Here is a 27,294-nt window from a genome sequence, read left to right on the forward strand (position 1 = left end):
GTAAACAAATAGAAATCCTAGCTGTATTGTACGTGCAGTCTTTGTACATAATGTGTATTGAAGAAGTAGACTTCTGGCTTTGAGTTCTCCAAGGAATGCTATGTGTTTTTATTTTGCCCTTTTTTAAATATAGAATAAAACATGATAAAATGTGGAAGTGAACTTCTGATGCAGATCGAGCATTATCACAAAGAAAAGGCATGTAGAAATGGTGCTGATGCTAAATGGACAAATTACAGGAATGTTGCCATTGGGCACTTTGTCATTCTTCACATCTGAGAGGCAGAAATCTGCTTATATGAGAGCATGTGTGATGAGATGGTTCTCCATGGAAGCACAACTTCACTTCTTGTGTTTGTATATTTTAATCTGCAAGATAATGCTGACTCTCAGGGTCACTTGTGTCCTGTTTGTTTTGATTCCATCTTTGTTTAGACTATTACTGGTGTTTAGAGAGCACGCAGGGATAAAGAGCAGTCTCAAACAGCAGGTTGTAGTATGTGACATCTGTTCTGCTTCATTACAGGAATAAAAGTCCTTTTGAATATTTTAAAAGTCCAAAAGAAACCAGTATTTATTTGTTGTTGCTTATTAGATCTAAGTAGAAATCATAAATGGTTTGAGATCAGTAGAGCAGTTTGGGCATAGCAGAAGGATATGTTTAAGGATATGTGTGATGTTCTTTACTGTTTTTGTAGCTTTATGTATGTACATAAGCTCAGTCTCAATTTATTTCCAAGGGCTTGTGGAGAAGAGAATAATTCCATTAGGCAAGTTCTTGTAATGAAAACAGATGTACTTTTGGCCCAAGTTCTCCTCTAATTTGAATGATTTTCTTTGAAAGAGTTTGCCTATGAATGCGCCTGTGTGCATACGGAATAGGGAGGTTAAGATGAATGTAAAAGCAGATGCCAAAGTTGATCCTTGATTAGAAGAGTTTCCTCTCAATTTTAAGTGATGTAATTAGTCCTTCACAGGGACAAGATGGGGAAGGTTTTCAGTGCAGCCTGCAAGAGTGCAGCCGTGAGTTAGTGTTCACAATGGGAATGGTGTAGTCAAATCCTCACGCGTTGTGCTGAATGTCTGTCACATCATGTCACTTATTAAGGGACGAACCTACTGGGCAAACTGTGAGAATTTCAGAGGGTTGCTCTAGACATTATTAGAACCAATAATTAGCTTTGTAAGTGAGCTATACATGTATAGTCATTACTTGTTCTGTGCTGTGCTTGGATTGTAATGAACGAAGTGACATTTTAAAAAATCCATGCAGTAGGATCCTTTTGTAGCAACTTAAATAGTCAACATTTTGATACTTTTCTTCCAAAGCAAGAACATAGAGGGAGATAAAAGATTTTTCTCTTCAACTCTGGTAAGATAATTTGACAAAAAAGAATTATTCTTCCTTTCATAGCTGTGAAAGAGACTACCTGGACTTGAGTTCAGGGTTTTGGTTTCATCTCCTAGCTTCTTTGTGGCTTTACTCCACTCTTTGTCTTTTCTTGTAAAAGAAAGAACTAGCTAAGTGAAGTGCCTTTTTTATTATCTTTTTCTATAATTTTTTGATCGTTGTTTTAACTCTATTCATGTCTGTGGGAATCCTGCTAGTAGTGAATGTCCTAAAATTGAATTTGTTTTTCTAGTGGAGGGCCACTCTCCTGACACACAGTTTTCACTCAGCCAAAGAGAGAAGCACCAGCTGATAAAAGTGGAAGATTGCTCTGTGGCCTTGGAGCCAGAGAGACAGGGGGCATTCCCTGTGTGGATTCCTAGTTAAAATGTAAATTGAGCCACTCTCATTTCCTCTTACTTTCTCTTGAACCCTCAAAGAGACCATGTATTCAGAATTGTGGCCTGATGGGATGATGTTTTGATGGATTTTTGTAAAAAGAGATACTTCTTTTGAAGACAAAGAACCAACTCCCTTAAAACACTTTTTACTCCTCACTTTTTTTTCTCTCCTCCCATTCTTTCTTCTTCTTTTTCTGCGGCACCTTCTGCTGTTCAACATGTTCCATATTGTTCAAAAGGTTTCTGCAATAGCTTTCGAAAATGAAAAAATTAAGACCTCTGACAGGGAGCAGAGGAGATTTTTCCTGGTTGTGGACTACTGAGCTCACCTTGGGGCCTCCAAAGACATGTGTGGATTCATATAGAATAAAATACTTACAAAATGGGCATTTGAATCTCCTAGATTTGAAGGATGCTTCAATGGAAAAAGTCTGTTCTCTTTAAGTAAGTGGAACTTTCCAAGCTGTCATGAAATTACTTTCAGTTTTCATTTGGGTGCAGGTTGTAGGAGTATCTCACTTGAAATGATAATCTACACTTACAAAAACAGTGTCGTTTTTCTACCAATTCAACAACAAAGTAAATTTAAATCTTACATGAGAAGAGGTAGGCAGATGTTAAACAGTCTCCCAGTGGTGCTTACAGTGGAAATTCTGTTGATTCCTTCCATGATTTTAACATGTATTTAGCTGTACAATAATGGGGTGTGTTTTGGGGTTTTTTTGCTTGTTTGTTTGTTTTTGTTTGTTTTTTTTTTAGGACCAGGAAAGCAAAACTGCGTGCTTAATTTTCAGGTTCTTGCCATTGTATTGCCAGTGGTAGTGTACTGTAACTGTATTTTATCTCAACACATGGGATTGAGTCTACAAACCAGAATTGTTTGTAAAGGGTGTGCAGTGAGGTTACTGCTCATAAGATGAGCTGTGAACACTGAATAATGTACATTCATCTAGCCCAAAGCAAATGCAAAATAATGCAATGTAGCTTGACCTTTTCTCATTGCAGGTTAACCCGAGTCTAATTAGCCTAGGTTTGCCTCAGGCTAAAAGTGGACGGGAATCACAGCTTGGCTGAGTAATAACTTTTTAACTCTTTGTAACTTGCTTTTGTGTTTACATCCTGTGCTGTTGGGGGAGGCAAGGAACTGGAGGTAGAACAAAGGAGGACAAACCAAAAGTGCTTGTGGCAGCAGTGGTTGTCACCTGCTAGAAATTTAAGCTGAAGTTCAGCACTAAACATCTGCTCGGTGTTGGGCAGCGCCTTCAGTAACTTACAGTCCAAACAGTTTTAGGAACAATCCCCAAAATAAAAAGGGATCAGTAACTTAGTACCAACACCACAAGGGCTTTTTTTTTCTTTTTTCCCCTTTTGACATTGTGAGAAAATTATGCTGAATTGTAAATGTGCAGGGTAACAACTTATGCTAGTGTCTGAAGTTCTAAAGTTTTAATTTCGTTTGCCTTTGTGGTATTGAGTGAGCTACATCTTAAATATCACATCTATTTCTTTAAACTTGTGTAATTTTTATTACCCACTATGAAAATGATTTCAATTCAGAAGTCTGTTTCCTTCACGACTCCAAATAAGGTCACTGAATTGGGGATTCAGTACTCAGGGCTTGAAGTTTAGAACAAAGAAATATCCAGTTTTGAGACACTTGTTTTTTCTGCACTCTGTAAATTCATAGATTTGTTAATTTCCTCTGAAAGTACTCTAGATAAGCTTAAGAAATAAACTGTCAGTTTGTATGCTGAAGTAGTTGTTGTGGCAATGCACTTTTGGAACTTTCCCTTTGAAAATGTGAGTAGCAGCTTTTTTGCTTTTTTCTATTTTGCATGGCATGTGCTTTCCTTACTGTGTGTTCTGCAGTGAAAGGTCATTGCAGCTTGAGATATCAGTTGCAAAATTTGTACCTTATACTGTCAAGTCACATGCAGAAGTTCATGCAAATTTTTGAAGTTCATTTTTTCACCACTGTAGTTGAAAAGCAGGAATTTCACTACCTTGTTTCAATTAATGTGTAATGTAATGAAACTAAGAATTATACAGCTACATTCTAAATTTGCAAAATGACATGTAGCTAGCATGAAATTTGGTTTCACAAGTTATTAAAAAATTCCTTGTGCGAAGCTTTAAATCCCACACTTGCAAATAACTTAGTTTAGCTAGTGGTGGTATGTGCCAGGTAGTCTCAGTATGTTTATGCCTTTATTTTGAGTGTGGTTCAAAATCTCCAACACTTCAGTCTAGTTTTTGTAGCTAGAAATAAATATACCAAGTAAACTGCTTTCAAATGGGAATGGATTTATGCCATAGCTTTTCATGCAGCCATGACAAAGTGAAAAGTGAGGTAACAAAGTCTTCATTGGTAACTGGACTTCAAAACTATGTTAGCAAGTTAGCCATTAATGATTTGAAAATTCTTTGTATCTCTGGACATAAAAGATATTTCATAATGTAATATGGATGATTTAATGATACACTTGCTATGTGCAGTATCCCTGGGGAATTATTGAAAAGATTCAGAAAAACATTGTAGCTTTACTGTGAAGTAACAGTAGTTTTTGGATTTTATTTTCTTGTTAATATTATGGCCAGAATCCCATCCAAGTTCTCCTGTTCCTTGACTTTGCTTTGAAAACATAGTTTTGGTCTGGAAAATAACCAGTTTTACTCTGAAGAAACATGCTTCTGTAAAAATGTAGGTGAAGTCTGAACTACAGAACACTTGTAGTTTTGTTGCAGTTTTTTTACCTTTTAACTCAAAAAACCCCACCCTTCTGTTTTCATCTGAAACAGCTTTACTTGAAAGTATTTTCAACACCTCTTGAGACTCATGTAGGTTCTATAGCTGAAGAAAAAGCAGTGTAAGCCCATTCACAGAATAACAGAATCAAGTAGGTTGGAAAATACCTTTGAGATTGAGTCCAACCAGTCCCCATGTGAACTAGACCACAGCACTGAATGCCAGATCCAATCTTTTCAACACTGCCAGGGACAGTGACCCACATGGTCACCTCCTTGGGCAGCCCATTCCAATGCCAAATCACTCTTTCTGTGAAGAGCTTCTTCCTGATACCCACCTTAAACCTCCCCTGGCACAGCTTAAGGCTCTGTCATCTTGTCTTGTCACTTGCTGCCTGGGAGAAGAGACCAGCCCCAGCTGGCTACACCTTCCTTTCAGGTGCTTGTAGAGAGTGATAAGGTCACCCCTGAAACCTCCTTTTCTCCAGGTTCAACAGCCCCAAGCTCCCTCAGCTGCTCCTCACAGGACTCACAGAACTGCTTCCTCCTGGATTACAGAGGGGCTATTCTGCTCTCCATCCTCATCTACCAGCTCAGGAGGCCAATTGTCCTGAGGACGACCTGGTTTATTGTTGAAAACTGATGCAAATAAGTTGTTATATACCTCAGCCTTTCCTTGATAACTACACTCCCCACTGTATCCAATAAAGAATGGAAGTTTTCCTTGCCCTCTTTTTGCTATATATGTATTTATAAAAACAGTTTTATTACCCTTTACAGAAGTGGCCAGTTTAAGTTCTAATTGAGCTTTTGCCTCTCTGTTGCATTCATCAATACTTCCAACAATAATTTTTTATCCAAATTCTGCTCATTGATTTTTACATCGGGAAAAATTTCTGCTGCACTTAGCAGGTGACATAACCGTGTACAGTACATCTAGTAATAGAAAGTATTTTGCCCTTGGCCTAGGAGATAAAAGGATCAGCCTATCCATTGCTTAAATGAAAAACTAACTTATTCAAAACTCCCACTCCCCACATAAACCTAACACACAAGACACTGAGCATGCTTTGCTGGCAGTAGAATTTTGATGGGTTTTTTTAGTAGGAGCCTCCATAGTGGTGGTGCTTTATCTACGCACAGCAATTGACTGGCATAACTATAGCAAACAGCTGTTTTGGAGTAGAGTGTAGACTCTCTTAAAGAATAAAAGTGGTTTTATTCTAGACATATTCTGGTCCTTTCTGAACAGACCAATTATTTAAAATTGCTCTCTTAAGTGGTGTTTGCCTATAGCTGCAGACATGAGTAGTTTAAAGACCTGTAGCTGTGGTCCCCAAAGCAGCATCTTGTGAACATCTTGCCTTTGTGGTTCTTTGTAGCCCTGGGAAAGGAAAAGTCAAAACTGATGCTGCCACTGCTATACTGACGTGGAGAGCAAGTTACTGTGATAACACTTTGCAGGCCAGCTTGCTGAACATTTTTCCTGGGTCAGCAAATGTTTTTTGTATCACTGCTCTTTAGCTCTTGGTGATAAACTTCATCTTTCAATTTACTCCATTTTCTTGTAAGAGAAAACAGTTGTCATTTTTTCAGTTGGTGCCTGATGATGCTCAGGATGTGATATGTAGTCTCCTATGCCTAACTGAATTAATCCTTTCTGTATATGTTCCAATAGAAGAAGCCCTGATGAATAGAGAATTCTGTGAATAGGGTACAGGAGGAAAGCAAGGAAAGCCAGTGGAATGTTAGCTGTGCCTATGTGTAATGGACGTTTTGGTCCTCTTGAAAAAAAAATCTCTTTGCTTGATTCCTTAGTGTGGATGGTGACATCCCATGTCACCAGTAGGGCTTAAGAACACACTTACTTACTGCCCACCACTAACATTTTAATTGTTTTGCACTGAAATGGAATTGCTGATCACTGACCTGCAGTGGCTTGTAACATTAGCCAATATACTTAGATATTCATAACCCTTGGTTATAAAAGGCACTTTCCTAGAAGCAGGAAAGAGATTTAGGTTGTGTTGGGAAAGCTGTAATTTGAGTTGCTGTGCTTTAACACATGTTATTTACAAGAGCAGCATCCTGTTGATGTGTAGTTAAACAAGTCTTTTCTCTCCCTTTTTTCTCTACCTTTGTAATTCAGGAAAATTCTGTGTGAATTTTTTTTGTTTAAAAATAAGAGTAGTAAGATACATGACTGGACCTTCAACATTCAGGAGTTGCTGATGTTGTGCTTATAGTCTTGTACATATTCTTGGAATAGTCATGCTACCCTCTTAGATGAAATAATAGAATGCAACAAATGTTTTTGGTATTCTTTTTAGCTGCAGACTAACAACAGGATTGTAGCAGATCCCCAAGAACAAGACAGTGTACCAGAAGCACCAAGCCCTTGCTGTTTGAGGAAAGAGCTCATTTTCTTTCATTTAATGGTACTTTATCTTACAGCTATATCAGTCCTGCAAATAAGTACAACCACACAGGCTTCATCATTCTGTTAGAGTTATTGGATGCAGCTACTATCTCTGCAAAATTGGGAGGAAATACAAGATTAGCAAGGGAGTATTTGTTCCTGTCTCTGCTCATCTCATAAGTTACTCATCTCATAAGTGAAAACTTCCCTGAAAAGAGAGGTTTCTAAGAGACTGCTACAAGCACTTCAGCCTAAAACTGGAAAGCTGGTATCACTATAAACCATTTTTCTTGTGAAATTGACAGAAGACCATTGACTCAAAGGAAGAATTAAACTCCCAAGATCAGTTATTTTTGCATTAGCACGCTGTATATTTACTACAGTGGTTTCAATAACAGAATATAGGGCAAGATTAAAATTCTATTCCAAGTGTTTCTGTTCATGGCTACTATTGTATTTGAATATAACAAGCATAGTCTATGTAGATATAAAAATACTACATAATTTCTATATGATGAAAAAGGGAAATTATGTAAAAAGAAGGAGTTTGTGCTGTTTTATAAATTGTTCAATTGAAGTAATTTAAGTCATCAGAGTCTGACATTTTGATGACTCTGGATATACCTGGAATTACATATTATATACGTTACTTGTAATTTATACCAGCTCATTTGAATTTTTTGCTTGATGTGCTCCTCTGCTTCAGAGTGAACTCAAAGTGTTACAAACTCCCAAGTCTTTGTTTTTATGGTTTTTGAAGATGTGTGTGGTAAACTTCATGCAGCATTATTGACTGACAAAAAAGAATTGAGATGTTCATATTTAGATGTTATCATATAAATGCTGTCATATGCTTCTTGCGTTATTTTAAAGAAAGAATATTTTAAAAATTTGTGGTTCTGGTGCTGCTGCAAGTATTATAGACCTGATAAAATTGGAACACCAGTTCTACAAACAAATCATTGTGACTCATAGTATTTGCAAATATAGGTTAAAGATGGTGGGATATTTTGCTTATCTTAATATGAAGTCTTGGAAAGAGAGCTTGTCCTAATGCATGGAAATGCACTGTAACTCTGGTTGAGGACAGTATATTTTAGTCAATTTTATGTTAAAATTAGCAGATGTAACAGACCAGAAATTAGCATGTCCTCTCTTTTGTTGCCTGGAAGAAGCATTTACATTAAATCAGGACATTGTCATTCGAGTCTCTAGATGGCATTAGAAATTTCCTGTTAACAAAGGCACCCGATTTCTGTCTAATATGAAGGACGAATATACTGTTTCTATTTTTTTGATAAAAAGATAGGCTCTGTGGTGTCAGTTCTAAGAAGGTCAATAAGGGGAGCTAATTAAACTTTACTTGTTGAGAGTTTGCACCAGGATTGACATTTCCTATACACAGTCTATTAACATTTGCAAATTCTTATTTTTAGATGGCTGACTTACCTATAGCTGTCAGATGCACCCTTGACAGTTGAATTTTCATTTGCAGTCATTAAGTCTAGAGCAAGAATCTGATTACTTAAAGACTACGCACTTTGATTTGATCCCAAGTTCTGCTCAGTGAATATAACTGGTAGCCACTGTTGTCCTTAAATTTAGTTAGCATTTAGTATTGTTCTAGATCCTACTATAATGTTACAGTGCCCTCAGAAGTTACTTTGTTTTCAAAGCAATGGCTGATTCTTTACGTATTTGTGGTGATTGAGAACGTGAAATTTTTTCTTTAAGGACATCATTCTCTGCACGTTTGCTCTGTGTAAGTTAATGTAACCATATAGTCTTCTCTGTGATAGAACAGACTGTCAGTCAATTGAAGTTTGTTCTCTGTCCAAGATGGGCAAAACTGTGGTTCTCTCCAAAAATGTTATTGTATTGAAAAGTGTCACCATGTCGCTATCATTCTGTTCTGTAGCTCTACTCAGCAGAAATCAATTTCTGTAGTGAGGATGTTGGTCTTGCAAAAGTGTGCAAACCACACCATGGGCCTGAAGGATCATTTGATTTTTATCTTCTTTGTTGTCTTGCTCCAGTCCTGAAAGAGTAGCAGACTTGACTAGTAACTGATTTCAAGATTTCAGGGGTTGAGGTTTGTTTGGGTTTTTTTTTTTTTTCCTTGTGGCTTGCTACTAAAAGCCTGATCCTCAGTGTTTTATTATATGGTGAAAGAGGAAGTAAGCTGGGGAGCTTGTCAAAATTTAGGAGGCACTGCCTGGCCTCTGGTCTGCTGACACAACAAAGCTCTTGTAAGTTTGCTTTGGGAGTGGAGACCATTTGGAGTGAATGTGTGTGCAAAGACCCAGGTTTGTTCTTGGAATCTGTAAATTTTGGTAAAGTTAAGGAGGACAATAATTGTGAAATCTGGAATAAAGTTTGCAGTGGTGTTATCAGCTTTTCATTAAAGTTCTAGTAAGGTACTTTTAAGACTGTTAGGGTTGAACTGAAAGCTTGCCTTACTGGTTATACAGAAAAGTCAGGCTAAGCCTCAATATATAGCGAATAGCCTTTTTATTAATCTCTGGTTTTTAAAGGTGTATCTAAAGAATTATCTGGGTCATAGAAAACAGTTATCTATGTGTGTTCTTGGGTGTTTTTTACCTTCTGAGAGACAGAGTAATGTTTGTGGCAGAAGGCTGTTGATCCATACTTGTCTTTCCACATAAGCACCTCTCCAGAGGCTCAGGTGTTAAGGAAGAATGTAGAGGGGGAGAAGTGCATATACAGACATTTTTGTGAATTGTATCTTGTGTTGGGTCAGACTGTTCATTGTGTCTGGATTTTTCTTTTTTTTACAGTTTCTGCTTTCTTCAATGAAGTAAAAGTATTTTCAGTTTCCTCACAGCAGGCTTGCATGTCTCTGCAGAAGTTTGTCATGAAAGGAAGGACATTTATAATTCTTACTTTTTTTTCTAGAGGAATGAGTAACCAAAATACAATAAAGCACAGAAACAGATACTGGGCTTTAGTGGAGAATTTAATTTCTTCATTTTCTGCCTACTCTTTGTTTCTGATCACTCATACTTCACCACAAAATACAAATCACATTTCATTTTAGAAACCTCAGGATCTGCTGTGGCTGGCCTCATGGGCAGGAAGGAGATGTCTGAGCACAGACCTAGAGGCACTGAAAGGTTCTAGCATTGTAGCTGGCTACCTCCTAGTCTGGTGAGGAGAGAAAATGAAATCACTGAGATTTTTTTTGGACTGGCATCTAACAATGCTAAAAAGCAGTATTTGCCAACTAGCAAAAGCAAAGCTGATAGGCAAAGTAAATTGTTGAGAGCACTGTATGTTGCAATGGTAGTGGTACTGGGTTAGGGTTTTTTCTTAAAAGCTCTGTATAATTCCAGTGGCATGCTTCTTGGATATCTGTACATTTTTCATTTACATTTTGACATTTAAATTTACGATCCTGTAATTTTGCAGCTCATCTTACATACGCTTTTTTCAATGGCAAATTGAAATCACAGATGAAGTGCGCTTGAGTACAGAAAAAAAATGTTTAGTGGGATGGGGGAAAAAATGTTGTAGCACACAAACATATTCCTTGGCTGCAAGCTTGTATGTGCAAATTAGGCTCACTTATGAGAACGACCTTTTTCATTTTTTCTTGTGCTAACATATCCCAAGGAAAGTGCATATGGTTCCTCAAAGTATTAAAATGTATCCTGCTGCTGGCATGGGAGGGAACACAGCATACTCAAGAACTTGCCAGCAAACTGCAGTAAAGATACAACTGGACTATTGGATTTGTGGTGAAAGCTTAGCAACTTTGCTAGAAGTTCTTTGGCTAGAAGTTCTTTGCTAGAAGTTCTATGGTCCAAAATTAAGTTCTGTCCTTCAGATGCAAGGTAACATAGAACAAAAAAAAGTTCTTTACCACTTTTGTCATGCTCTCTCTCTTTATTTTTAAAAAGTATATTATTTTTAAAAGTCAAGTGTATGAGAAGTATTTTCTGCTGAAGTATTTGCCCTGATGTTTGTGTTCTACAAGAAACTTAGTAATTAGATATCTACACATTAGAGCTAATAAGCAGCACTATTGCAAGAAGTGTAGTGCTAAGAAAATTTTATTTGAATGCATGATATTGTTTTGACCAAGGATAGCCAAATAGAAGACTGGAACAGGCTGGCACCCATCATAAATTTAAAATTTTGATCATGCAATCAATGTTTTTTTCCCAGACTGAAATTATGTATAGAGGTTTTCATTCATCATATCAAACAGAAATTCAATCAAATGATTTTATGTGTAAGCAGCACAAAATGGCTGTTGATGAAATCTTACAAAAGGATGTAGAAATTGAAGCAGGAGTTTCGAGGCTGTCTGGTTGTGCTGAGATGGTAGTTCTCTCAAATTCATTCATACTTACTTACGGGAACATTTGTAGTTGCATGTCATAAGCAGAATGTCATTAGCATCATTGTGATTAATCAAGTCACAGCACATCAGGCAATGTGTATATTGGATTTTGTCTTCTTTTCCATGGTCTCTTGTGAACTAAGTGAGGTCAGGCATAGTTGGTGTTTAGCTAAAGGAACAGCTGGAAAACTGGTGGAGGAAAAACCGATTTTAACAGGTAACTTGTTAACTTGTTTCTGCAAGTCAGCACTTTATTGATATTGACAGAGTATCATTTGGGAAAAACCGCTTCATAGTACCTGATAAATTTGGGATGGAAGTGTAAAAAAGATATTGAAATCTGACATTTGAGTAATTTTTTCCTCAGATGAGATGTAGCACTGCCAGATTTGTGCTATAGTTATAGATTTTTTGAACACTTCTGGTTTTTCAGAGGGTGGTGGTGATTTATATATTATTTATTTTAAGGTTCTGCTTTAATATTTTGGGAGTATTGCAAGAGGCAGTCATGAAAGAGTATTTGTACTTCATTACAGAGGTGGCTTATATAACTGGAAAACCCAAAGATAAAATAATGGAACACTGGAAATCATTGTCTCTTTTTTTTCATAATTGCATTTGCTCTTTTTTTTTTCTTGAAATGTCAGTGCACCCAGGAGAATAAAAAGCCTGGGAATTTTCATAGTTTCAAGTAAGTTATAGCTTTAGATGGGTGCCTTTTGTCATTGACAATAATAACAGTGTGCTTTTGATATAACTAAAGAATATGTAAAATACATACAGAATTACTCTCAGAAGATTTGTTTTCTTTTGTTGGCAGGGTGTTTTTTGGTTTGGATAATATTATATTGCATGACTGAAAGCAGCATTTTGTTGATCTTCATTCCAGAAAAATTAGAAATCTTTTAAGATTTAAGATTCTAAGAGTTAATATTATTAATACTAAGTATAAAGATGCTTTTAGGTCTTTAAAGAAGACACAGATACTCTTCAAAATAAGATGGACTTCCTGTAGCAATTTGAGTTGACATTTTCATGTAACAAGTTCTAGAATCTTTTAAGATTTGTTTAGGCTACTGCTGAAAATTCAGATCCTATTCTGAGTTACTGTCTGCAGAAGCTATTACTGTTGTGAACTGCATGGCAAGATGTGTGCCAGGTTAGAGTAAAATACCTGGATAATCTATGTAATAATAAAAAAACCCACATGTAAACTAATGTAAAAAAAAATAGTTATCTTCGTGCATGTATGTCTTGGGTTTCTCTCTCCTCACTTCTATTGTACTTTGTCTCAGCAAGTGTATAATATCAGTGCTGTATTCCTTTGTCAGAGCCTGCCAGTTTGTTTTTATTTGTTTCTGTATCTCTTGGAGGCAGGATCAGATCTGGGACTTAAATTTCCTTCCTTGTGACTCTTAATTCTGGGACGGTTTTGCTTCTGGCAGTTTCACCGTGGGCTCTCTAGTTTTCCCTATGTGGTGGACCTTGGAAAATCTGTATTCTCAGATTACCTAAAGAAAATTCTTCTATTTTCACCTCTCCTATTGCAATGGTTACTTGGAGGTTTTTCCAATGCTGCCTGATTTGTATAGTGAATACTGTTTTCCTTGTACTGTAGGTAGCTGAAGCTGTAGATTTGCTTCTTCGAAGCAAATTTACAAAGGATGGCGTGGCATCCATTTTTCATTTTTCTTTTCACTCATGCTGCTACTCCAAGAGTGACATTTCAGTAAGGTGTTCTCTTTTTGCAGTTCTAGAGTGGCTCTTTTTACGCCTCTGTTAGCAGTGCTGCCTTCTACTTGTTTGCCATGCTGTCAAAATCGTTGGGAGTTGTGGGGAGAAATTAGGCTCCTGCTTCACACTCCAGCACTACTTCCTCTTGCCAGTTTTTTCTCATGTACTCCAGATATTCCTACAGACTTAAGTTTCTTAACTTGCCTTCCAGACTCTGGCACCAGGCAGTCAAGGAAAAACTGGGGTGGTCAGTACCATCAACACCTTTCCCAAATAACTCTGTAATTTCAGTAAAGCAGCTCCTACTCTTTCTTTGTGTTGGTGTTCTGTCTTAGAATCTTTTTGTGTTATGTCCAGTCCAAATAAAGCAGTTGGTGTGAGGGCTGAGTTTTCTTGTGTTACAGGTGAAGTCTGCAGTCCTTTTCAGTGATAAAAACATGGTTTTGCCTTTCACTCCCCACCCCATTCTGAATTTAGTGCTGTTCCATAAACTTGCTAAACTGAAGTTCAGGTCCTTTACACAATGCTTGTTCTGCAGTGCCATCTCTTTTGAAAGGGACTGTGTTAAATTGTAACCTGATTTAAGGGGAGTACTAGTTAAAAGTTTTACCCTACCTGTGTACCTTTCAACTGTCTTTGTAGCTTTCCAGCTTCTTTCTTGCCCTTCTTGAACATAGGAGTGATGCTTTCTTCCAGTCCTTGGGAACCTCCCCTGATTACAATGACTTTTTAAAGATCATGGAGTGACCTGGCAATAATGTTAGGTAGTTTCTTCAGCACTCGTGGGTGCACATCTGACTTGTTTAAAAGTTCCCTAACGTTACCCTCATTCACTGCTATTGACCAAGTTCATATTTCAAAGATCAAACTTGATTTATGTTTTATGATAAAACATAAAACATGGAGCATGGAAATGGTGAGTTTTGGTGTAGTCAGCAGGTGAAGAACAGTATCCTGAAATGACAAAGGTGTATTGGGGTTGCTGGAATGTTGACCATGGCAGTGGCCAGTGGATTGATCCTTGAAGATGTAGACAACAATAGGCACTTCTTGTCATCTGAATGTGTGCTTCTGAACAGGCTGTGCAACCAAACCACCCAAGGAATTTTATGCTAAGTAATCTTAGGTATCTACAGCTTAAGCACTGCTGGTAACTCTTGGAATTTTGGTGGAATTGACCCCACTGTTAGATTGTATTTGTGCATGGATTGCCTGGTACCAAACAGAAAAACATACAACTACCAACACAAAAATTGTGTGTGATTAACTATCTGTAGAACTTGTTGCTTAATGCAGTCTCATTTGATGTGCAGGAAGACTTCTCATCCATACCCTAGCACATTTCTGGCTTCTCTGTGCATACTGAATGCTTGTTATCCTCTTGATCTTTGCCAAATATAGTCACATCTTTAGTAGTTCACACATTTCCAAAATGTATTATTGGTTGTTTTATGAAGTTGAGTGGGTTTTGAGAACTTTGAGTTGTGTGGTGATTTTTTTGAATCTCGCTTATTAGTGATAACTGGTGTGATACTGGGAGCAGATTGGAGAGGAGTGGACCTGGAAATTTGTGCTTGCTATAAAGATAAGTTTTTAGATACTGCATTTGTCCTTGAGATGCTGCTGTTCAGTGGAAAAAAACCCACCAAACCACAAAATTCACACAAAGTAGTTAACAAAAATAAGCAGTAGAGAATTTATGTGCCAGCCCTCATGGAAAGAGCATGAATTTCAGAGGAAGTTGGATTAGAAATACTGATATTTTTACAGTATTTGATAATAAAATAATTTCTAATCTGGTTAGAATGGAGGGAATACTTTGATCTGAAATGTGTGATTTGGACTCCTGACATGCAGTCAAAAAACCTGATGTGAGTTCTGCTTCAACCTTTCCTCTATTTTTTTCTTTTTCCCCTCATTTTTGGCACAAAACATACTAAACAACTAAACCACTGGAGGAATTAGCTGAATTCAGTAGCAAAAATCTATGTTAGCTTGCATTGCCAGCAGTTGGTACTTCAGACTTTTCTAGAGAGGTACCAAATTGAATGCTGTACCAAATCAAATTCTCTTGATACTACCAACCATCTGTGGAAAAGAAACCACTTGTATATCGTGTGCCATGGCTGTAACTGAAAGATTTAAATGCAAAGAGATTTTCTTTCTTTTACAAATTGCCAGCAAGAATAACCTCTACTTTTTATGACATAATGAAGATGAGTTTACAGTTCACTATATCTTCTCTGAATAATTCCAAATGCAATACAATTCTGAAGTACACTTTAGTACCAGTGGATGTAAACACTCAGATTTCTATTTCTTGTTTGAATTCATTATTTTAATCCCTGTCAGATTCATATTTGTGGTAGTAATGTACCCTACATGGCGAGTGCTGAGAAAACATTTATAAAAAGCTTTGCCAAAGAAATCTGCCTATATAGACTACAGTGACTTTACTGTTGAGAGTCTTCATGTGTTTATGGAAAAAACCCATAGTAGTTGAGCAAGTCTGATTTGTAGATTTTGTTGCTCAAATACCCAAGTTACTTAATAACTCTAATACAAGAGATAGAGTAGTACAGCAGTTCTATTGATATGTTGGCAAAGAAGCAAACATGACTGGTCTTTACCATCTGTTTATAATGCTATATAAAGAAGACCTTACTGGTTGCCATGGAAACCAGCATTTCCAAACCCACAAGTGTTTGCTTAAAATCTCAGGCCTTCTGAAGTCTTGCATTTTCTGAGGAAAAAGAGAATTGAAAATATCTAAAGTTTTCTAGTGATTTATATTTCCTAACAATTGTTTTGCTGTAAACTACTTCCAGTATTTTTGCTCTGTATCTTCTTTCAAGACTTGAGAAATTTAAAGCATGCTGCTGGTACCTTCATGAGCTTATTTGATGCTTAGCAATCATCCACGAAAAGGTGACAGATACTTGTTGGGTTTTAGGTTGATCTTTGTAAAAGGAGGGGTTTTAGTTCAGATCAACAAGCCCAATTGTGATATTGACACAGTGGAGTGACAAATGCAGAATTTGGGTGGAGGTCACATTGAAAATTCTCCGTAACCTTAAGTAAAATCCCAGATTCATCTCAATTTTCAGAGTTGGCCACTTGGGTCTCACTGAAAAAAAAAAGACTGTCTGGAATTAGAAGTCTAGAGAAAAACAGCAAATGAAGATAATACTGTTAAGAGTTAAAGTCTGTCTGTGGTCTCCACTCTTGGCTTGAAATTTTTTAAAAAGTTTGCTTTGATTACTTTGAACTATTGAAAAACCCTTAGGTATAGTATTTAGAAGTATATACTCTCGTCATAGAGTCTGGAAGTGTTTATTTTTTTTTCTCATTTGGGACTGTATGTTCATATTGCTGCCTTGCACTTTGTGCTAATCATCCACTATGTTTTAAGGTGTTTTTCCCCCCACTGGCTTACAAAAGGCTTCTGCTGTATATAAACACCTAACTCTACTAAGTAGTGACACTGTGGAGGTGCTGCATTTGGAGTAATGCTGTTGGTTGGGTTTCAACCACCTAATTTTTATTTCTACCTAGAAGAAAGCTTTTTGTTTATGGCACTCTTGGCATGTGTTTGGCTTGAGCTACTTGAAGGGAGAGCAGTCTCTTGAAGCACAAAATTTGGAACCTCTTTCTCACTACTAGTCAAGAGCCTTCAGTGTTTTTAGGGAAGAAATATTAGTAATTAATTCATCTGAATAATGTTGAAAATCAGTGAAGTTGTATCTAGAAATCTTATTCAGTAAGGAAGGTTAAAGGAACTTTTTATATCATTCTGCCATGGCAATACATAGGCTAACATTTTTGCCGTTTTTTATTTCATCCATTTGTAAAACAAGCTGTGAGCATTTTCAGTCTGAGATAATGGCCCAGAGCTGACCTTTTTCATTGTTACATTTTCCTAGTAAAGTTTATTTAATGCAAAATACATTTTTATGACAGGCTCTACAAATGCTGAATATTGCTGAAGTGACACTGAACCTCCAGAGGTGTCTGAATTCATTAGCCTTCTGAAGCCAATCATCTTTCTGTCATTCACTGAACTCTTCCAAAATATTTTTATTCCTTTCACTTAGCAGATTATTCCTGCATCTGAGAGAGCCTGTTCCCAGAAAAGTAGTCTTGTGCTTGAGTCCACCTGTTGATACTGGTTGGCAGTGGGGTGTTAGACCTCCCACAAAGTTTAAATAAAGTAAATATTGATGGAGAAATCAGACACACAAAATTTAGGTTTCTGTCTAAGTATTTGTGGTTAGAAAAATAAGGGTGCCAGACCTGCAAGCTACTCCTGGTCAAAGTAATTGCACTCAGACACTAACTGCATTTTTTCATGTTAGCTTGCCTGCTATACCCATCACATTTCAAATCAAGTTCCTGACCAGGAAAAACAGTGGAGACTGGCAGTTGGTTTAAAAATACATTTTGGTGGTTTGTTTCCTGTGTGGTGCCTTTACTGTTATTCTTAAAGTGGTCCTTTTTGCCTCTACCACTCATAGGATCTCATGGTGGAGGGTAGAATTACTTAAACTAATAATAGTAGTTAATAATTATTTTACTGAATAATCAATGTCTTTGAGACAAATGTGTGACAAATTATAGCTGCCTTTTATTTTTACAGTGCAGTTTTGCAGTGTCCATAATAGGTATTTTTCAGATCTTAGATGACCATGCAGCCTCAAAACAGCCTTTTTCATGCTCAGTGTCAAACTGTTCTGTGCATTTGGCTCTTTTCTTCTCTCCAAGCAAATCTTTTTCTTCTTTGCCTTCATCTAACCAGATAAGTTTTGCAGAAAAAATGGGATTTGTTTAAGTATGGGCTTTTTTGTTGTTGTTGGGGTTTTTTGTTTGTTGTTTTTTTGGGCTTTTTTGTTTGGTTTGGGTTTTTTTAGTGGATTGGTTTTGTTTGTTTGTTTATTGGTTTTGTTTTTAAAAGTAACTCGTCCCATTGATCCTAAGGAAAACCCTACCCTAAAGGAAATAAGTGCATCAAAACCCCTGTAAATAATATGCATCTATGTAGCTGATCTTCATAGGGGAATGATTCAAATAACCTCTGCCTTTTTGGGAAATCAAATAAACGTAGCAGCACTCAATGGTAGACTAATACAAGTGTCTAAATAGGGTTCTACAGACTCCAGGGAAAACTATGTGGTTTTTTATTTCAAGAATTCGAAGCCTGTATTGATTTCTAGGAGCTACAAGTGCTCAGTTACAATTAACTCCAAGTTACCATGGCCAAGTATCTGTATTTTTTTTTGTGCTTGATCCACAGCCTGTAGTTTCTTAAACTTAAGATTTGGGTGTTGTGGGTTTGCCCATTTGAATCCCCACAATTTTATTCAACCTTCTGACTTTTATAGTTTCCTGGAAGGCTTCATCTTTTTTGATCATTGTTGTGTTTTAGAAGCTGTTGCAATTTTTTCTCAAAAGTAGTGCAATATTTGGGATAGTTACTAAAGCCTGAAGAAATGAGTGCATGTAGCTGTTCCAGAAAGAGATCAGTCTCTCTTCCAGTCTTGAAGGGTGCTGTGGTTTTTCCTTGAGATTCTTGAAAAAGCTATGTGCAAGACTTTATCTTGGGATAAATGACTTCTGGGAATGATGCAATTACACCAAATTCCATGTGCCTCCTGCCTCCTACCTGGGACTGCAGTTTTCCACTCTCCCGGTCCCTGTGAAGATCACATTTAATAAACAATAGTGTGATGAAACTTTGGATGGAATTTTCTCCATTATTTAAGAAATATTTCTCCCTGTAAGCAATACCCCATGAAAATTGAGCAGTTGGAGTCACTTTGAGTTGTAAAGGACCCCAGGAGTTTTCCTCTAGGAGCTTTCTGTTCGCGAAGCTACGCTGTCGCAACCTTCTTCCAAAATAAAACAACAAAGACCACCTTTGTATTTCTGTTCAGTTTGTGAAAAATATATATAATATTTTAAAGACACACTCTTATTTCTGGATTTTGGGGACTTTTGAACACCTGAATTTTGTACAATGATCTTTAGTCACTCTCTCCAACTGAGTAGGTGTCTGAGACTTCATAAATGGAAGAAAAGGTACTCAAATCTATACAGCTCTCTGCATTCCAAAAAATGCTGCAGCTGTTGTGGAACTGAGCATTTTGAGGCCTGTTTTTTTACTGAAGACCTTGGTTTCAATTCATTCCCATGTACTCCTAAGCCTAAGTGTAGCCGAGTGAAAGCACAGATACAACATTTTCTGTATTAGTTTTTCAGTTACTCTGCCTGTAGATTTCAGACAAGTACTTCCTCACAGGACCACAACCATTCTTGTCTTCACATGACTAAGTTACAAAGATTTCCTTGTGTCATAAGTGAAAGCCACACTTCTAAATTACCTTTTTAATTTTTTTGCTTTTGGATGAAAAGCTAGTGCAGAGACCGGTCCCTGTCTTTTTCACACCAGAGTTTTATTTGGTGTTTTGTCTGTGAAATCTTGTTTCATTTGTGAAACCTTGTGTTTCTTTGTGACTGGCTTCACAAAGCTGATGGGGTGAGACCCCTTATTCTCAGATGCAGGTAGGGCAGGGGAGCTGTTAAAGACTCCCTTGTAACCTGATCTAAGAGCATATTCCTGCAATGTGGGACAGGAACATCAATTCCTCCAAGCCTGGTGTGACTCATTGGACAGGTCTGCCCTTGCTGGATAAACTCTTTAATTACCAGTCAGTTACATAATGGTGATGAGCCCCATCCCATTTTTCACAAGCCTGTTTTTCAGGTAAGGAAATTTCCCAAACCTCAATACTCATTTTCCATATGCAAAGAGATGTTTAGTTGTCCAAACCCAAGAATAAGTTTCTAAAACACATGTTCTCACCTGCAACCCCTAGTGGGCTTTTGAGTTGAGATGGCATGTGGGTGGCAGAGCATCCCCTCTTCTCTAATTTCCTGTCAGCTGTGTATTTAATTTGAATCCCAGTTTTTAATGCTGTTCTCTCCATGTGAAGTAAGTGTGTCTCCTTTCCCCTTCTGAATCATGCTCAAAGCACATGTCATGACAAGGCTGATTCTCCTCTACAGATCTAGCTGTGGAAGTTGGAATGGGTCAGGGTTTTTAATGTGTTCTGAAGAGATATGCAAAGGGATATTTAATAAGTACTCGAAACTTGAGTAGCAGGTGACAACAAGTTGCTATAGATTGCTGTTAGCATATACCAAATGTATAACTTTGAATGCTCTCAGTGTTTAAATATATTCATATTTGAGTGTGATCATGTGGTCAGATGGTGAATCCTATAATTCAGATATGCATATCAATAATACAGTGGTTTAACATCCATTTAAAAAATGAGTATGTCAGAGAGTTTTCTCTTATTTACTTCTGACAAGTCATTAATATAGCAAATTGGATAAAAGCCCTGAGGCTGGTATTTCTTGCATTTCTAATAAGGAAGCCAAGAATCTTGCCAAGTAGCTCCATGCCTTACCTCTAGTGATAGCTATAGAATTGTCTGTTATAATTAATTTCGACAAAATGGGTTGTGTTATTTTTAAAAGGTACCTGCACCTGTAACTGTGAGTGCATCCTGATAACCCTTCTATATTGAGCAAAATGGAAGGTGCTTTCCTGAGATGTTACAGACTGAAAACTCTGTTTATATTGTCACATCTGGGATTGTCAGTTTGAATTGAGGGGTTTCTCTTTCAGAATAGTTTGTAATTCAGCCTAAAACTAGCCTGGGTTTTCAACGACACTATCCTGTGCTTATAAATCTTCTTCATCAGTGTAATTGATTTTGGTTGTGTTATAGACTTTCCCAGCTGCTTTTCATTAGAGCTGTGTGGACAGATCATTTTTTCCCACTCCTTTTGTTTGACAGCTGAACAGGGAAGGTAGGGGAATGGAATTCCTCTCTGTTTTCCTTCCCCTTGTACACTACACGGGGCTTGTGTATGGCCTGAAACAAAGCGATTGATCTTGTCAATGGGACAAGATAGAAAGCATGGAAATGAAGGGTAAAAATCACCAGAGGAGGTGAGGAGAACAGTGATCGGTCTGCTTCAGCCCTTACCAGCAGTCCTGTGGCCGTCAAACACGCCTGGCTGGGGGTGGAGGGGCTCCTGTAGGGTAACTGATGAAAGGGCTGCAAGCCCCACAGCTCCTGCTTGCTTGGGTCATGAGCAGAACTTTCGGGAAATACTAACGACGTTTAGCTTGTGAGAAACAACTGGTCACTTTGAAAATTTAAAAAGGTTTATTAAACCTTAACAAAAATACAACAAAAGACTACATAAGGAAAAAGCTGCAGCGCCAGGAGCTGCCCCTCGTGCATACCATGTGCCTGGTTCGTCTTCAAGATGGATATTCCATCTTTTATACCCCTGGGGGGGTTGCATCAGCCAGCCCTGGCCCCTCCCAAAATCTGTCAGTCAGCTCTTCTTTGCCATTTACCGGTGGAGACTGCTTTCTTGTAACTTGATTGGAGATCAGGTGTTGCCATGCCGCACCCCCAAAGCAGCAAGCTTTTCCATTCCCAAAGTGCCCCAGGTAAGGGACACGTGCACGCCTTCTTTTTACTTATCCTAGACAACCCAGGTTGTCTGATGGTCACAGTACGGGGGGGGGGGAAAGGGAACCGTGGGGAGAACAGAGGACATCTAAACTACAATAACATAACTGTACATCACTAAAAGTTTTCTTAATATTCACACAATAGTTATCTTTTTATTGCAAGAGTCAGTCATCTCATTATCCATTTATAATAAGCTAAACATTTAAAACCCCCTTTTTGTCTCTCAAAATACCTTATCACATCAGTTCTGTTAGGAAATTTGTTCTGCATTCTTCATAATTAAATTTGAATTAGCACTACCACCCATGAGTATGGTCTCTTCTGCTACACCTACTTGCAGAGTCAGTTGACTTTATAGTTGCCTGTGCAGGGAGTTTTTTGCTGCCTTTTGGTACCATGAAATTATCCCTGTGTCCAGCTTTTCCTTATGGTAACTGTTACAGTATCCATGTTTCCTCTCTATTGTTTAAATTCACAGTTTAATATAATGAAAAAAAAGTGCTAGGAACGTGGTTTTGTCTCATGCAAATAATTTAAAAATCTTTGTGGTATTTAAATATCTAAATACAAATGACGCTTGCGATGAATAGCAGATTTTTGTTATAATAAAAGTGTAACAGTTCTACTGAAACAGCCGCACACGTGGAGCACTGCACAAAGCCCCGAGCGAAAGGTTTGCCTGCTGTATTCCGCGCAGCAGACGGGCGCTGGCAGCGGGAGGTGTCATTTGCAGCGCATGAGCCATTAGCCGCTGTCACTGGGCGCGTGGGCGGTGCGAGCCCCTTGCGCGTGTGCGCTGTCGCACCGCGCATGTGTCGCAGCCCGGCGCTTCTCCCCTGCGCTCCAGCCTGGGAATTTTTGTTGAGAACACTGTGCTGTATTTCAAACTGTGAATCTGCCAGTTTTCAACTGGGTTGCTCTGCCACACGGATAATATCTAGAGTAAATGCCTTTCCCTCCCCCGAATTCTGAATTCCAAAACGGAATCCTAGAGGTGTTTGACTTTCCTGCCTTTTTCTGGTATGCCGTCCCCCGAGGATGAAGTATGTCATTTGCAGATACCCAGCCTGTAAACTTAAGAGGAAGCAAAATTGTGCTAATGATTGAGGGGTTTTTTTGGGTTCCCTATGCATGCGCTTGTGTTGTTCAGCGGAGGTTTTCCAAAAGACTGTCAGCTTGATGTATCTTTTTTCTGTGTGCGCAATTTCACTTGGGTTGCTCTTAGTTCACTTTTTTCCCTGGAGGCACCTGTCTCCTGCCACATACCCATCAAGACTAATTGCACAATCTGGAAGACTTTTGTGTTGCTGTTACTTGTGCAGGGTATCTCTGGGGAGCTCAATTCAGAATGTGAATGTGACCCCTGAAGCCATGTCAAGTAGCTGCAGTAGTTTCTGGTGTCTAAAGGATGATCACCGGAGGCTTTATTTGTTTCAAGTCTAATGCGGTTTGCTTTAGTGTGGATATGATACATGTCAGTAACATAACATGTTTTGAAAATGGAGTTAAACTTTGACTACTGGTTGGTAATTCATAGAAAATCCTGTCTAAAATTACATCCAAACCATATGTAACGTCGAGGCTGTATGATTAGGTGTAGCAATGATAGACATACTGCTCCTTATTACTTGATTTTTATGTTCTGATCTTCCCCCCACCCACAGCTGCATTTTTCATTTACAGTTTCCTGCTAAGAACGTAAGGTATTCATTGCTAGTGGTGTTGGAAACCCCCTGAACAGCCCATAACACTGCTTTTGCTATTGCTACACGCTGAGTATTTCAACACAGGTAATTTTCTTCTGTTCCTTACCTGGTCCAAATCAGGTGAAAGTGCTTCGCTTCTAGTGTCTGTCTAGGCAGTGGCTTATTTAGAGGCCAGTGCTCCATGTTCCTGTGATGAGCACTTTTTATGTCTACTTTTGTAACATCCTGTCGCTTGACAAGCTGTAGAGCACTGGGCGTGAAAAAGCAAAGTGTTTTGATTGTTCAGAGTATCACTATAATTTGCTATTTTATTAAAGCATTATTCATTTCTCACTATATCTCTGCCTTTAGTAATACACTCTGATTTTACCACATACAAGGTGGAAAAAACCAATTTTTTTCTGAAAACTACTTTTCTTTAAAAATGATGGAGTTTTAAATAGTGTTGAGGAAATATATTTTAATTCAGTTGCATCATCTGTATAACTTCTGTGGTTGTGAGTAATGTGGTCAATTGGAGTTCAAGCCAGAGAAGTACTTACATCACCACAAACAATTAAGAATTCTGTGTCCAGGATGCATACACACTATGTATTATTCATTAATATATATTTTCTGTCTTTTTCCTGGGTAGCTTAATGTTCATTGTGACTGATTTTGGAAATCTATAGAGTTTTAAGTGTATAACTGCCTTGGCTGCATTCTGTTAACTGTATATTGGAGCATGGTAAAAAACACATTATATATTTGTGTGTTTGGTGAGAATAGAAATATGTAGGTTACAGATTCACAGAATGCTGAAGGCAAGCAGCTGTCCCCCTCCTCCTTAAAATCCTTCACTACCTGTAGCCAGTAAACAAAATAAAGGTGCATGCCACGTGACCACAGTGTGTGTGCCCTTGAGCAGAGATCTGAGCAGTGCAATCTTTCATGGGTTTGAGTGGCTGGGAAGTACTGATAGGCTGAGCTAAAAAAAAAATTTCTGCTTTGGGAAGTTAGATAGAATCTCCCTTCTAGTGCTTTCAGGGTTGCTGTGAGCATGGGGTATCCTGAGCTGCCAGGCTCACTGGGTTACACCTGACTTGTGCATGACATGAAATGCAAGAGACATGCTGCTCCTTGAAAATAATCAAGATTTAATTCAATCCTAAATACTTGTTTTTCTCTGCAGCAGTAGGATTTCATTGTAAGTGTCAGGTAAAAGATAACAGAAGATCATGATTCATAATGGCAACTTATTTCCCTGCTAACATGAATATTAAAGACTTGATGGATGGATGGCAGCCTGAGGTCTAAGTCTTTTTTTCCACTTTGGTACAACCAGTGAACATGGATTGTGAAAATATGTCTTTTTTTTTTCCTTCTGTTTCAGGGGTTTTGTCTATGATAGCCGAAACAATTTACAGATGCGAGGTTTGGTTGTACTGCTTATTTCCAAAGCTGCTGGACCCAGTACGGCAGAGCTCTCTTTCCAGCACGACATGGTCAGTGGAATTTATTCCAGGTATGTATGCTAGGGTATATTTGATGGGCAATTTCTTGGTGGTATCAAAGCATGCTAAGTGGCCTGTTCACCTGTCAAGGAAAATCAATACTTCCCTAATCACGAAGCTTTGTTCCTCACGTTTATTGTAAGCTTTCCACAGTGAAAACCATTTCCTACTCTTTGTGTAACTCTTATTGTATCTAATTGTGGGTTTTTGGGCACTACCGAATTGAAAACATTTGGGTCGAGATAGTTAGTTGAAAGTTTACATTAAGAGGTACTCAGAATAAAAAACCCCAATGCTAGAAAACATTTTTAAACAGAGTATTTTCATTTTGATTTCCTCCCATGTTATTTGAGTACACCTGTTTACTAGAAATTTCCGAGTGAGATGCCAGCCTTGCGGGACACCAGTTGGTCTCACTGAGCACAGAAGTTTTTGTATAGCCTGTTTGGAGGGTGTTTTCCCATGCAGCAGCAGTGTAGAATAAAGTTTTTACCTCCCACGTGTCACAGCAGGTTTACTGAGCCTACCATTATGGTTCCTTAGGCTCTCACTGAGATAGTTCAGCTTCATTAAGTTCCTAAATATTTTGTAAGCTTTTAAACTAAATTTCTTAATCTAGTAACGTCAGTAATGAAAATCAGTGGTTGCTCTCCTTTGTATATTTGATAGTGAACTATTCTATTGAAGCAAGTCATGAGTGAGAAGAGGTTATGCAGAATGTTGAAAATTTGTAAACTTTGAACTTTTTAAAAACCTTTTGAAAAATTGTGTGTTGCTTGGTTGAGGAAACAAGACTGTTGTGTTTTTTGTTAATTGTGTTTCTGACCTCTATAATACACTAAAGGAAGATGCACAAGCTTAGTGACATGTTTGCATCCTGTTGTGACATGTTTGCATCCTGTTTTGTTTCAAAATGCAGAAGTAGTATCATAGAATTGGAAAGACCAAACAGAAAAAAAAATTAAAATCTGTGTAGTATCTTAAAATAGCAGAGAAGGAAAATATATATGAATTAGTACAGGCAGAAATAAGTAAGAAAAAGGACGAGGCTGTAAAGCAGGCTTGTTATGGAAAGCTGTGTTGTCCTTTTGGCTGTTTAATTCCATTCTTATTTTGTTTCATCCGTAATGTCCCCTTAGGGTTGTAAAATTTTTATATTTATATGCAAATGATGCTGTATGAAAGCATAATTCTAGTTAGTTAATTATGGTGCAGGAGGTATTTTAGTTTGTTTTGTAAATGATTAAAAAAATTTTACCTTAAGTATGCCTCATAAAAGGAGAGAAAAAGCATTATTTTTTTGATAACTAAGTTCTTGAGTATGGTGATTCTGACCATGGAGGTAAAGTTTGAGCATTTAAAGCTGCCGTTCGGAAGGTGACTAGTGGAAGTATTCATTAAGGAGCAAATAAGACCTTGAATTAATAATGAGCCATTTGGTGTAAATGGACATCATTGGAATGATGCCAGTTCAACCAGCTGAAAATCTAGCCTAATAATCTAAGTTTGAGCAAGTCAATAGCCATTATAATATCTACTTCAGAGTTACAAAGGTACGCCAAAAACAAAGCAGTTTTGAATACGCCCACACAGGTTCACTTAAGGTTCATTACTGTCTGCAAAAGTGATGACTGTGGAGTTGTTAATTTGAATGGGTTTTCAATGACACTTTAAGTCCTGTAACATGGTGTAAATACAAGCAAATATGCCGCTGCATTTTTTCATTTTGTGTCATAATGGTCAGTTCTTGCCCTCTACTGAAGTCACTGTGGATTTTGGCTTTGGAGTTCTTTCTTTATTTAAGGTACTTTTCCAACTGCACTTATTTAAATGTGAGTCTAATTTCTGATTTCCATTTCTCCATTGTATATAGCTAAGAGAATAGGCAGCTTGTAAATTTGTGATCTTAAAGGTTTTTTGTGATATTTTTAACATGTATTACAAGCAGTGTTTTACAAACTGCCCTCTCCTGAAGACGAACAAAAGGATGTTGTTTTCCATTAGTGCATTTTTGTCTGCTATCTTGGTTGCAATGTAATTATATATGGTTTGTGTGTATTTGACATATGTACCAAAGGCAAAATATATCCCTCAGTGATATGAAGTGAAGAAATATGCTTAATCTTTTATTGCTTATATGTCTCCAGCTTTGGATAGTATTTTTTGGAAATAGATTCTTACAGATTTTCAGCTCAGCTGTAATCTATACAGCTCTTTTTGTTGCCATGCCATATAATTACTTCATCTTTATATATAATGTTTTGCTGGAAATATTATTTCTGGCACTGTAATGAGCATCTTCACTGCCTGATACTTACGTGCTGTGAACATTATATTGTGGACTATTAGCTGGGATATGGCTGACTTGATTTTAGGATACTTAGTAGTGATTAATTAATTGCATTTCTGAAATCTGAGCATGAGCTAAGTTGTTCCAGTACTTGTCAGCAACTGCACCAGCCCAGTCTTTCTTTTCCCAGTGTTT

At 37.7% G+C, this 27,294-nt stretch overlaps 1 protein-coding gene across 2 annotated transcripts in view; it reads left to right on the forward strand.

The window, feature by feature from the left end:
• PDSS2 (decaprenyl diphosphate synthase subunit 2) overlaps positions 1–27,294 on the forward strand; it is a 126,407-nt gene that overhangs the window by 36,445 nt on the left and 62,668 nt on the right. For both annotated transcript variants that reach the window (XM_036379955.2, XM_036379956.2), the window contains one exon: positions 24,689–24,820. In XM_036379955.2, the coding sequence (XP_036235848.1) occupies positions 24,689–24,820 (132 nt within the window). The remainder of the gene's footprint in view (positions 1–24,688; positions 24,821–27,294) is intronic.

Source organism: Molothrus ater, chromosome 3 (genome assembly GCF_012460135.2).
Source record: "Molothrus ater isolate BHLD 08-10-18 breed brown headed cowbird chromosome 3, BPBGC_Mater_1.1, whole genome shotgun sequence".
Taxonomy (NCBI): domain Eukaryota; kingdom Metazoa; phylum Chordata; class Aves; order Passeriformes; family Icteridae; genus Molothrus; species Molothrus ater.